Source organism: Macaca thibetana, chromosome 11 (assembly GCF_024542745.1).
Source record: "Macaca thibetana thibetana isolate TM-01 chromosome 11, ASM2454274v1, whole genome shotgun sequence".
NCBI classification, from domain to species: domain Eukaryota; kingdom Metazoa; phylum Chordata; class Mammalia; order Primates; family Cercopithecidae; genus Macaca; species Macaca thibetana.
This window is the reverse complement of record NC_065588.1, coordinates 60,365,377-60,378,740: the sequence shown is the minus strand read 5'-3', so window position 1 is coordinate 60,378,740 and position 13,364 is coordinate 60,365,377. Positions and strand designations below refer to the sequence as shown.

At 40.5% G+C, this 13,364-nt stretch overlaps 2 protein-coding genes across 3 annotated transcripts in view; both read left to right on the top strand.

Moving 5' to 3' along the window:
- The window catches only part of KICS2 (KICSTOR subunit 2), a 30,337-nt gene extending 20,107 nt beyond the window's left edge, over nt 1-10,230 (top strand). The window contains exons 3-4 of one of the 2 annotated variants that reach the window (XM_050748424.1): nt 2,285-3,096; nt 9,234-10,230. In XM_050748424.1, coding sequence (XP_050604381.1) covers nt 2,285-3,096; nt 9,234-9,307 — 886 coding nt within the window. In that variant the 3' untranslated portion in view covers nt 9,308-10,230. Of the gene's footprint in view, nt 1-2,284; nt 5,716-9,233 lie in introns of those variants that run through there. The other variant, XM_050748423.1, reaches the window with a different exon arrangement.
- PPM1H (protein phosphatase, Mg2+/Mn2+ dependent 1H) overlaps nt 1-13,364 on the top strand; it is a 1,465,797-nt gene that overhangs the window by 127,711 nt on the left and 1,324,722 nt on the right. The gene's annotated exons all lie outside the window — the stretch shown is intronic.

Here is a 13,364-nt window from a genome sequence, read left to right as displayed (position 1 = left end):
GACCTCGTCTGGAAGTAGACAGAGAAAGCTTTTCTAGAGAAGTGACTGACGAGGAGACCTGAAAAATAAGGAAGAAGTACAGTATTGATGAAAATGGGTCATGCTGTCACTTGTCTAGGGTCCCTGAACTTGCCCTTTTTTCCCTGTGCCTAGAAGAGAGGATGTCCCACGTCATGTTCTTTTCCCTCTAAACATTACTTTATTACATGTGAAGTAGAACAGTGTTTTACAAACAGCAGGTAGTATATAATATATATACTCCATGGGTTATAATCCATGGGTTATAAAGTTAACTTAGTGAGTTAGTAATCTGATTTAATATATATAGTAGAAAATAAATATATATTTAATATATATTAGAAAATATCAAGTAGAAAATAAAATATATTTAACATATATTAGAAAATATCAATAGCGGAAGTAATAGCTGCCTCCTCTATTCGCTCCTTTGCCTCTAGAACATTATGACTCAAGCACAAATTTAGCACAGTACATTGTACATAGTAAGAAAATATTGAAATAAAATAATATTTATGTGTGCAGGTACTTGGTCACAATATAAAGTGTGTTTTTTACTATAGCTCATAGTCAAAAACTTTTTTTGGAGACAGGGTCTCCCTCTGTCAAGCGCAGTAGTGCGATCACAGCCCACTAGCCTCAGCCTTGCTGGGCTCAGGTGATCTTCCCACCTCAGCCTTCTGAGTTGAGTAGCTGGGGCCACAGGTGCACACCACCACACTTGACTAATTTTTGAATGTTTTATAGAGATGGGGTTTTTCCATGTTGCCCAGGCTGGTCTCATGAACTTCTGGGCTCAAGCAGTCCACCCACCTCTGCCTCCCAAAGTGCTGGGTTTACAGGAATGAGCCACTGTGCCCGGCATCAAAAACTTTTATACATTTTGTCTAGGACAAGTGGAAGTCAAATTGCACTACTGTCTTGAACTTGTAGTATAGTTACATTTGCAGTTATTTAATTATTATCTGGAGAAAGTGAGAAGAATAAGAATGTGGCTCAAACTGGGAAGGGACTACATTATTCAGTGCCTTCTAGGCCTTTTTACGGATTTGGGGTTTTATCCTAAGATAAATGGAAAGTGATTGAAGTGTTAGCTATTTCTTATTGGGTCACCATTTGTTTGTTTGTTTGTTTGAGACAGAGTCTTGCTCTGTCGCCCAGGCTGGAGTTTAGTGGCGCTATCTCAGCTCACTGCAACCTCGCCCCCCCAGGTTCAAGCAATTCTCGTGCCTCAGCCTTCCTAGTAGCTGGGATTACAGTCACGCGCCACCATGCCTGGCTAATTTTTGTATTTTTAGTAAGGATGGGGTTTCACCATGTTGGCCAGGCTGGCCACCATTTTGTTTTTAACTATAATTAAAGATGAAGGGAATTTGGGAACCAGGATTGAATAAGGACTGTCTAATAAATGCTCTATTTCTTTAACAAACATTTATTTTATCTACTGTGTTTTCCATATAAGCTTATAGTATGTACTCTCATCTGCAAGACAGGTTTACTACCTCATGGCATTACTGTGAACATTAAATGAGTTTATATGTGTCATCTACACATTCAACAGATGTTTTAGTGACTTTTTTTTGTTTTACCTCTGCCTCTTTAGGACCACACTCTGAAAAGAGCATGCCTTGTTTCAATGATTGTTTTAGTCATACAATTCCCAGAATAAACAAAATACACTCAGAAAGAATTATAGCTAATTTAGGCCAGGCATGGTGGCCCACACCTATAATCCCAGCACTTTGGGAGACCAAGGCGGGAAGAACACTTAGGGTTTGAAACCAGCCTGGGAAACGCAGGGAGACCTTGTCTCCACAGAAAACAGAGTGTGTGCCTATATTCTCAGCTGCTTGGGAGGCTAAGGCGAGAGGCTCACTTGAGCCCAGGAATTGAGCTACAGTGAGCCATGATTGCACAGCTGCACTCCAGCCTGGGTGACAGAGCAAGACCCAGTCTAAAATTAAAAAAAAAAAAAAAAAAAAATGACTTGTAGCTAAGTCGGTATTTCCGTTGTTGAAAAGAAAGTGGCCACTATTCTCAGGCTGTTTCCACAGGAAAATATGATGTTGACATAATTTTGAAATGGTGAAATTATATCAGAATTTTAAAATAAATCAACATGTAGTTCTTCCATCTTTTCTTTCCCTGTCCTGAAACATAATATTATTTGTTTGGCCATATTGTTGCTTTGTGGTTAGAAAAATGTCAGTGTGGCAAGTGAAGTAACATTTCCACGTATCTCTATTAATTTCTCTCTTCCCTTTAGATTTCACCACCCAATCCTCAGTCCTTTGGAAAGCAGTTTCCAGCTGGAAGTTGACGTCCTGTGTCATCTCCTGAAAGCCCAGGCCCAGGTCTCAGAGTGGAAGTTCCTCCCGTCTCTGGTTAATTTACACAGTGCGCACACCAAGCTGCAGACCTGGGGCCAGATCTTTGAGAAACAGCGGGAGACCAAGAAACATCTGTTTGGAGGGCAGTCTCAGAAGGCCGTGCAGCCTCCACACCTTTTCCTTTGGCTGATGAAACTCAAAAACATGCTTCTTGCCAAGTTTAGCTTTTACTTTCACGAGGCTCTGAGCCGACAAACTACTGCTTCAGAAATGAAAACGTTGACAGCAAAAGCTAACCCAGACTTTTTTGGAAAGATTTCCAGCTTCATCAGGAAATATGACGCTGCCAACGTGTCCTTAATTTTTGACAACAGGGGTTCTGAGAGTTTTCAGGGTCATGGTTATCACCACCCCCATTCCTACAGAGAGGCCCCCAAGGGTGTGGACCAGTATCCAGCTGTAGTGTCTCTGCCCAGCGACAGGCCAGTCATGCACTGGCCCAATGTCATCATGATCATGACAGACCGCACATCTGATCTGAACAGCTTGGAGAAAGTGGTCCACTTCTATGACGACAAAGTTCAGAGTACCTACTTCCTAACCCGCCCGGAACCTCACTTTACCATTGTCGTCATTTTTGAGTCAAAGAAATCTGAGAGAGACTCCCACTTTATTTCCTTCCTCAATGAGCTCTCACTTGCCCTTAAGAACCCCAAAGTGTTTGCAAGTCTGAAACCTGGATCCAAAGGTTAGCAGGTGATTTGTGTGGAGGGGTTTCAAGACTAGAAACTGTTCTTAATTGCCCTAATGATCTACGGTGTTCTGTGATTAGAGTTTATGTCCACTCATGCCTCTTTCAGAACTAAATTAAAGACAGATCCTCCCTGTGTTGCACACTTTATAAACAATTAAGGCCAATTGAATTGAGTATCCAAAGAGTAATCTAGGAAGTGGTCATGGGCTACCATGTATCTCCATGGTACAGCAAAGTAGTTGCAGTATTTCCCCCTATTTTCCTATATTTCTTGTAGATAGAATATTTATTGGGCTTTTTTTTCCCCATATGTTTTTTCTGTTGTTCTAAACGTGTTCTACTGCAATTCCAGACACCCTCTCTGTTTCCCTCCTTGGAAGAGTAATAGGGGTGAGATATTAAATGGCCTTTTTAGAATTAAGGACTGTATGTTTTCTGTCTCATAAATTAGCAAATGAATATGGAGTTAGTAGTTTTATGATTCTGATCTACAAATTAACATTTATGATGCCAAAATGAGGGTCTTGGTAAGAAATTTCTATCAGTTATTGAAACTGAAGATGAATCAGACTGGTAGCATAACGTAAGTAAGGTTTTAACAGTTCAGAAGATCCTCATGGCAGCTTTAATAGCCATAGGTTCTTTTGGGGTGATGTATACACCTAACTGCATTTGTTTTGACTTCTTTAATGTTTGAATGTTTCACTCAGTTTTAAAGTCAGCATAAGCCATCATGTGGGCTTTCTTCATTCTTCAGCATATTACCCGCTTGGCTTTCTGTTTATCACTTTTCTGCTGAAATGTACATGTTTGGCTCTAGTCCTGGGTTATTTTTAGGCTTAAAAGCATGCAGTCGGTTTTTCAGCCACTTTTAGATACTCATGCAACATAGCCTACTTTTATAAAATCACAATGGTCTTCATACCCTGCACCTGCTAAAAATCAGTTGTGCGCCTGAAAGACCTTTTCATAGTTGAGTAATCACCTCAGTACTTAAGTACTTCTGAACTTGGGTTTCATGCCTGCCCCCCACAAATTGTGTTTAGAAGCAGCACTGCATCTTAGCACATGCTGCCTTATCCCTTTCCTTCAGCAGGTGTTCATGGGAAGTAGGTGGATCAGTGAAGACATAATGGGCTGTGGAGACCTTCACTTCTAGATTATTGATTCAAAATAAAAAGAAGCCACAAAGAGTAATTGAGTTGTTACTGGTTTGATGGTTCCTTCAAAGCCTGTGTGAAATGTAATGGTCACATTCATCTTTTTTCTCATGATTGTATGGAGCCACTGTTTTACTGGGTGTCCACAGCAGGTATGCCAGCAACATCAGCAGAGACCAGAGAGCCCCTCGGAGTCCATGTAGGAAGCCTGCCCACCTAGGGTGGACTGCCTGGCAGAATAAAGAAGAACCGGCCAGGTACAGTGGTGCACGCCTGTAATTCCAGTACTTTGGGAGGCTGAGACGTGCAGATCACATGAGGTCAGGAGTTCGAGATCAGCCTGGTCAACATGGTGAAACCCCCTCTCTACTAAAAATAAAAAATTAGCCGTGAGTGTGGTGGCGGGCAACTGTAATCCCAGTTACTCTGGAGGCTGAAGCAGGAGAATCGCTTGAACCCAGGAGGCAGAGGATGCAGTGAGCTGAGATTGTGCAACTGCACTCCAGCCTAGGTGAAAGAGTGAGACCTGTCTCAAAAAAAAAAGAATAAGAACCAAGAAACTCTGGCCTATTTTTTATTTTCTGGGAAGAACATGTGTTTTTCCTTTTTTTTTTTTTTTCAAGACAGGGTCTTGTTCCGTTGTCCAGACTGGAGTACAGCAGCACAATCATGGCTCACTGCAGCCTCACCCTCCTCGGCTCAAGTGATCCTCCCACATCAGCCTCCCAAGTAGCTGGGATTACAGGCATGAGCCATCACACCTGGGTCTCACTATGTTGCTCAGGCTGTTCTCACACGAGGTTCCCACCTCGGCCTCCCAAAGCACTGGGATTATAAGCATACACCACTGCACCTGGCCTCCTTTCTTTTTCTTTAAAAATGGTCATAAGCTTTGTAAAAAGCCAGTTTGCTTTAAATAGAAAGTAGTGATTTACCTCTGCATTTTATTCACTCAGGTTCTATAAAAAAATCTCAGCAGATTCTACATTGACCTTACCTAAGAAATTGAAAGCATTTGGAGCTAAAAAGTCAAATCACTTTTCCTCTCTTTTGTGTTTTGCCAAGAAACTGAAAAGTATTCCTTGGTATGCATGTATTTTTTTCCTCTTAGATTAAACCACCATTAGCCTTAATGACACAGTCCCCCAAATACCTAGAAGAATATATGCTTCAGTGGAACCCCGAGACAGGTGTATGTAAAGCATATATATGCTATTTAAGTAACCAGTCCTCACCTGAACATACTTGAATTGTATGTCTATCTTTAAGCATAAACACAAAAAGAATTTCAAAGAACAGAAGGCAGATGTGAATATTAAGAAAATCTAAGACAATATATATTTATGAATTACTGTGCAGCTGTCATAGACTTACTGGAGGAGTTTTTGAAGATTCAATATTGATACTTAAATTATTTCTTAAGCTCTTCAATAAAGTTTTCTAATTATAAAAAAACCCACATAATTTGGTTCAAGTCAAGAAACAAAGTCATTTTACTCTAAGATTTATTCTCTAATACAGTAATGAGATCTGTAAAGTCTGTGTTTTGCTAATTAAAAGAGTAAATCTGCATATTTTCTGCAGACTGCTTTCTTTGAATCTGTTTCTAAACCATAACTTGATAAGTTTTTATGGGTAACTGGGAGTTTGGTCAACACCGAGTTTGCCAAGGGTTCCATCCAGGAGTGTTTCATTTTAGGATGCTGTTTGGACACAGGGTTTGTAACTTTGTTCTCTCTGGGTCCTACCTGATCTCTGGCTGTGTCATTTCAGGGAGTGTGTGAAAATAAAGCCCAATTCTTAACCAGGGAGCCAATACCCTTAATATAATTGCTTTGGATATTTGGACATATTGGGGGAAATATTTCCAAATACTTTTTTTTTTTCTGTCTGTCGCCCAGGCTGGAGTACAGTGGCATGATCATAGCTCTCTGCAGCTTTGAACTCCTAGGCTCAACGATCCTCCTGCCTCAGCCTCCTGAGTAGCTAGGACCATGCCTGGCTAATTTTAAAAAAATATTTTAGAGATGGGGTCGTACTGTGTTGCTCAGGCTGGTCTCGAAATCCTGGGCTCAAGTGTTCCTCCCTCTTTAGCCTCCCAAGTGGGAATACAGGTGTGAGCCACTGTGTCCAGCAGAAAATGTACTTTCTAGAAAGAAAATAATTGATACTTCACTACATTCCCAGGAAATTCCCTCAGGTGATCTTTAAAATACGTCCACCCTTTTGATCTAGAAGCAGATTCGCGATTTTGTTTGTTTGGCAAAATCAGCCTCTGAGCTCAACTTCCTTGTCTGTAAAATGGAGCTACGGAAATGTGGGCTGCCTTTTCAAAGGATAGTGTTAGGATGGAACGAGATCATGTGTGTAAAAAAGGCTTTGGAAACTCTGGAATTTGAAGGCTATATAAATAAAAGATGGACCACTCTTTCCTTAAATTCAGCACCTTTCCTGTTCTTTTCTTTCTCTTCAATTCTGTGGCAAACCTGTACCTAGTTATTATGTTTGAAAGCGAACTGGTTTAGAAGAGGAGGCAGATAAATGCCTAACCAACCTACCCACTCTTCCTATTTTAGAATCTTTGTGGTTTTTTGTTTCCAAATTTTTATGGTTGGTTGATAGCTTTGTAGTTCTTCTATATTATGATTTCTTTTTTTTCCCTTGGTTACTCTATCAATTACTGAGCGAGGTGTTTTAAAATCTCCAACACTGCTTGTGGATTTGTGATTTTCTTCCTTTACTTCTGTCAGTTTTTCCATCCTGTATTTTGGAGCCCTGTCATTAGGCCCATATGCATTTGTAGTTTTTCCTTCACTTGTAGTCACCATTTTATCTTTATGAAGTTTCCTGCTTATCTCCACTGCTACTGCTTACTCCAAAGTCCATTTTGCCCAATGTTTTTATCGCTCTTCCAGCTTTCTTTTGCTTACTGTTTGTGGTGTGTGTGTGTGTTTTCCATATTCTCATTTTTAACTTACTTATTTTTATATCTTTGTATTTGAAGTATCTACAGACAGAACTAAGGAGATAAGACAGATTAAAAAGAGCAACAATCTCTGCCTTTTGATGGGAATGTTTAGTTTATTTCTCCTGTAAGGTTTTTACAGTCAGGATTTTGATGACGGTATCCTTGAACTGTCACTTAACATGTTTTTCATCCTTTTTCCCCCTTTATGTTGGAAGTTAGAGCAAGATGTTTAATCAGATTCAGCTTTTCTTTGTGTAGTAGTGTTGCATATTTTATTAGGAATCAGCTAATAACTGGCATTGCCTAGATAGACTTTATCATTAGAGGTTACAAACTGGTAATATTCTAATTGTTATTCCTTTTCTCATTAGCCAGAATACACCTACAAAGAGAAATTCACCTCCAACTATTTAGTACCTTGAAGTACAGTTCATATGGAATGGATGGATAAATCCTTGATTCTTTTGCTTTTATTTATTTATTTATTTATTTATTTATTTATTTATTTATTGGGATGGAGTTTTGTTCGCTCTTGTTGCCCAGGCTGGAGTGCAATGGCACGATCTCGGCTCACCACAATCTCCGCTTCCAGGGTTCAAGTGATTCTCCTGCCTCAGCCTCCTGAGTAGCTGCGACTACAGGCACGTGCCACCACGCCCAGCTAATTTTTGTATTTTTGGTAGAGTTGGGGTTTCACTATGTTGGCCAGGATGGTCTCGATCTCTTGACCTCATGATCTGCTCGCCTCAGCCTCCCAAAGTGCTGGGATTACAGGCATGATCCACCGTGCCCGGCCTTTATTTATTTTTACTAGTTCTTAACATATTGAGTTAGTTCCTTAGCATCTTCCAGACACTGGGGAGTTTTAAAAGAAATGTATATGAATGTATAAGGATTTCTGCCTCTTAGGTTTAACCCTGAATTTGAAATAAAGCAGCCATTTTCTCCCTGACCACAAGGGTTTTTTTTTTTTTTTTGGTAAATATTATGACTTTCCCTTATTTCTTCCTCATGGTTAATTTTCTCTCTTAATTACTGTTGACTATTTTCCTCCACATATTTTTCCTCTCACTCTCCCTCTATCAGTCTCTCTTCCTCCCTCTTTCCTTCTTTTCCTCTCTCCCTTCCTTCCTTCTCTCCCTCCCATCCTCTCTTACCCGTTATTTCTCCATTGCCCGGGCTGGAGTACAGTGGCGCAATCTCCGCTCACTGCAACCTCTGCCTCTTGGGTTCAAGCAATTCTCGTGCCTCAGCCTCCTGAGTAGCTGGGATTACAGGCACGCACCACCACGCCCGGCTAAGTTTTGTATTTTTAGTAGAGATGGGGTTTCACCATGTTGGCCAGGCTAGTCTCGAATTCCTTACCTCAGGTGATCTACCTCCCAAGTGCTGGGATTATAGGCGTGAGCCACTATGCCCAGCCCCATCCTCTCTTACCTTAGTTTCTGATTTCTTTCTCATAGATTCTGCTTTAGCCACCTTTCTTCCCATGCCTCTGAGATCCAGGACATACACCAGTAGTCTCTGACCCAGTTTTGGGAAAGAGCATCTGAAAGTATTCATTTTGATTGTTTTTATAACCAGTTACTTTTTTTCAGGCAGTGAGTAAGGAATACATAGAAGGGGAAAGGTCAGTGTTGATACTAATAGGGTGACCACAATTAATCCTAGCCACTTCATGAACACACAAGGCTTTTGGCCAATGCAGCCAAGCATTGCTGTATGTATTTGACAGGTTATTTGGCAGGAAAAGTTACTCTAAAATCTTTTCAAGTGTATTTTTACTATGTGATTTATTATTATGTAAAAGATCACTCTTAGTGTATTAGCACTAATTATTGTATAAAAGCATTAAATTAGCCTCTGATTTTTTTCAAGTAAAAATGTAAGAAAACTAGATTTTTTTTTTATCCTAAGTGAGAAACAAAAAACATGCTATGTGACTCCCCACGAAAGCCCTGTTTGAGTTTAATTTAGCAGTCCCCTCTCTATTTTTCTACCAGGTTCCTGTTACCAATGCAATTATTTCGTGGCCTTTTGCCTGAATTATCCTAAGCTGCTTCTCCAGAGGAAATGAGTCAGAAGAAATAGGCTTGATGTGCATTTCTGCCTTTGGAGACTTCTCTTGATATGGTGTAAATCCATAAGGCTTCATTAATGCCTTCTCTGCATTATTTTTTCAATCTCCTTTTGATTACAAGGTCTGTTTCTAGGGTACTTCAAATTTAAACCCATACAGTATGTGTAAAATATCACCACTAGAAAATGGAGAGACGCAAATGGGTTCCCCCTTCTGTAGTCCCTCCCTAATGTCAGAATCTGGGATTAGGGTTCTAAGTGATGGTATCACTCAGGAGAGGGTCACATGAGGCAACTACATGGGAGTGCATTCTGAAAGACGACTGCTTAGACGTGCGGCGAGAATGGCCGGAAAACGGAGGGTGGTGCTTGACATTGATCTAGGAGAGGAAGATAGTCACTGGGACTTTTGCTACCTTTGTCTCTAGAGAGTCAATTCTTTTGCTGGTCCTAAAAACTTCAGAGTAATTCTACAATCCAGTTAAATTTGTAAATCTAATGCCTGATTTGATCTGAGATTTATAATGACTCAGCCGGTCGATTCAGCTTAGGTCTAGACTCATTTCACTTTTGTTGTGACAAGACGTGACAAGATATGACAATGTAGGATACCCTTTACCCCCCACGGTCATCCTGGTGTCAGTCATTTCAGGCTAGGCCAGTGTCAGAGCAGTCCCTGAAGCAGAAGTGGATGGGAAGATGTGAATGATTTCTAATATTCAACATTCATTAATTTAACATTGACTATGCTAAGGGTCGTGATATAGCAGTTAACCAAGACCAACATGGTGTCTGCTTGGTTGATACTTGAAATAAGGTGATCTGGCCCCAACCAACCAGGTGGCCCAGAGCTGAAAGGGCTGTAACCAGTAGGCAGTGAATAGTCTTCAAACTTGTTTACTTGCGCACCTACAAATTTTGGAAAAACCATGATACTCTGATTGATTGATTTTTTTTTTTTTTTGAGATAGAGTCTCACATTGTCACCCAGGCTGGAGTGCAGTGGCGTGATCTTGGCTCACTGCAACCTCTGCCTCCCGGGTTCAAGCAATTCTCCTGCCTCAGCCTCCCGAGTAGCTGAGATTACAGGTGCCCGCCACCACGCCCAGCTAATTTTTTGTATTTTTGGTAGAGACGGGGTTTCACCATTTTAGCCAGAATGGTCTCGATCTCCTGACCTCGTGATCCGCCCGCCTTGGCCTCCCAAAGTGCTGGGATTACAGGCGTGAGCCACCGCACCCATCCCTCTGATTGATTTTTTAAAAGAATATCTAAAATCATTATGTTTAAATAGCCTCAAAAGAAGCATTTTAATATGTATTGTAAATATTGGCATTTAAAAATGTTATTTGGTCTTTTAAATGTATCCAGTGAAATTTTGGTGCAATAGAGATTTGATAGCTACCATTTTCCATCTTTAAAAATACTTTAACATGCTTTGTAACAGTTGGAAATATTGTTTGATTTCTTTTGCTCCCTGAACTCCATTCTACTACTTCCAAAAAATGTAATCCTAAAATGAATTTATTTTTTGCTTAAAAGTCTTATTGGTTACCTTATCAAATACTACTCAGTATATTATAGATGTAAGTTTTCTTTGTGTTACTATAGGCTCTAAGAGTTTAATGACCAAATGACATTTTAATAAATATTAAACTTAAAAAATTACATTTGGCTGGGCACAGTGGCTCACATCTGTAATCCCAGCACTTTGGGAGGCCAAGGTGGTAGATCACTTGAGGTCAGGAGTTCAAGACTAGCCTGGTCAACATGGTGAAACCGGTCTCTACTAAAAATACAAAAAATTAGCCAGGCGTGGTGGCAGACACCTGTAATCCCAGCTACTCGAGAGGCTAAGGCAGGAGAATTGCTTGAACCTGGGAGGCAGAGGTTGCAGTGAGCTGAGCTCACACCCCTGCACTCCAGCCTGGGTGACAGAGTGAGACTCTGTCTCAAAAGAAAAAAAAAGTTATATTTAATTTGAAATACATTTTCTATGAAATGAGTAGGTATAATATTTACAGTGATTTGGTTAAAGAAATTGTCTAAATGTTCTTTTGTTTGTTGGACAGATATTTTTACACCCTATGATAATGCCCCATGTTAAAAACTGGGAAGGGTTTGCGATTTTACCTTATTTGCTAGCTAACAACTTGCCCAGACATAGTTTCACAGATGCGGACAGAAGACACAAGACAGTTATTCTAGTCATAGCAGGAGCTGGATAACATCGTTTTTGCGTTTTTGATTTCCTAAGCTTCAGTTATCTCAGGACCAATGTGGATGGGCCCAGATAGATGTCTGCTCACATGCATGTGAGAATTCTGATCTTTGGAAACCCCAATTTTTTTTTTTTTTTTTTTGAGATGGAGTCTCGCTCTGTCGCCCAGGCTGGAGTGCAGTGGTGTGTTCTCGGCTCACTGCAAGGTCCGCCTCCTGGGTTCACGCCATTCTTCTGCCTCAGCCTCCTGAGTAGCTAGGACTACAAGCGCCTGCCACCATGCCTGGCTAATTTTTTTGTATTTTTAGTAGAGATGGGGTTTCACCGTGTTAGCCAGGGTGGTCTTGATCTCCTGACCTCATGATCCGCCCGCCTCGGCCTCCCACAGTGCTGGGATTACAGGCGTGAGCCACCGCGCCTGGCCCCCAATCTTTTATAATGGTTTGTAAGCATGCTTTCCCTTTGCTGCAGAGGGAGACATTCCTATTCTAGCCAGTAAGTGTGTTGGTTTCCTAGAGCTCCCATAACAAAATACCAAAAATTGGATGGTTTAAAACAACAGAAATGTATTGTCTCTCACTTTTGCAGGCTAGAAGTCTGACGTGGTGATGGCAGAGCCATCTTCCCACTGAAACCTCTAGAGATAGTGCAGAACTAAGGGCAGTTCATGCCTTACTCTCAAGACCTGCAGAACATGAAAAAAACCCATGGAAAATGGTCTCGTAATACACTATAGTAAACAGATGGGTGAGAGGTAAGTTTATTTTTTGGTGAGAGAAAGGCAGTTATTAAAGGAGAAGGTAGAAAAAGCTTAGTTTACTAAAAGTACTTTAGGAGAGAGTTCATATGGAAGTTGAGGAATCTGAAATTGATTTCCTAAAAATTGATTTTCTTAAAATGATCTCTATTCTCATATCTTTTGAAAAATATTTCCATATCTCAGTAGAATCCCAGTTTGAAGTTCACTATTTTAAGGGACATGAGGTACATCTGAACTGCTCTTCTCTGGGAATCACCACATATAGTACAGCTTTGAGGTATCGATGCCATAATGCCCCCTTCTATTTTCCTGAACTTTCTAAGAAGTCTTTGCTAAAAGTTGTGGATGGGCTGAGCAATGTGATCAAAGAATTAAAAGAGGGGTTTCTGCCTTCTTTTAGGGGAGGGCAGCAGTAGCAGGAGGAAGGTTGAGTCCAGGAATTGCCAAAGGTGGTATGCTGCAGAGCCCCTGTCAGCCTGTGCACAGGGAAGGTGGTCAGGAGGCAGATGCGTGGCAGAGGCAGCAGACAACTGGGTTGGGGTTCTGATTTCCAGAAATAGTAAGGAGAGGAATTTTTCAAGAGCCTGGAATTCCTGCAATTAAGCAGAATGGGGAGTTGACATTTTCCTAATGGATATTAACAAATAAATGTGACCACCTCATTTTACGCTCCAATTGGCCAACGTATGGACATTCCAGTTAAAGTTTTTGACGAAATTATATATGGCTAAATTGATGTGGAATCATTCAGTTCCATAGTAAACCATCTATACAGGCACAATGACTTATTTGCATATTGTTTCCTACTATGTTTTTTAATAACAAGGCCAGTTTTTGTGAAATGTAACTGTCTAGTCTAGGAAGTATAGTTGTCCTTGGAAAGCTTGAGAAAGTGCTTCTTTTAGTATTTATTAAATGTTATTTTTAGTTTGAAAATAGCACAGATCTCCAGGAGCAATAATGTTTTATGTTATTAAAGTTGAGCCCCTGTAGTCTTGCTTGATTTTTAAAAGGATGGATGAATGATATTGAGGAGAGGAAGATACATTTTTTGTCTCTGTCCTCAGGGAATTA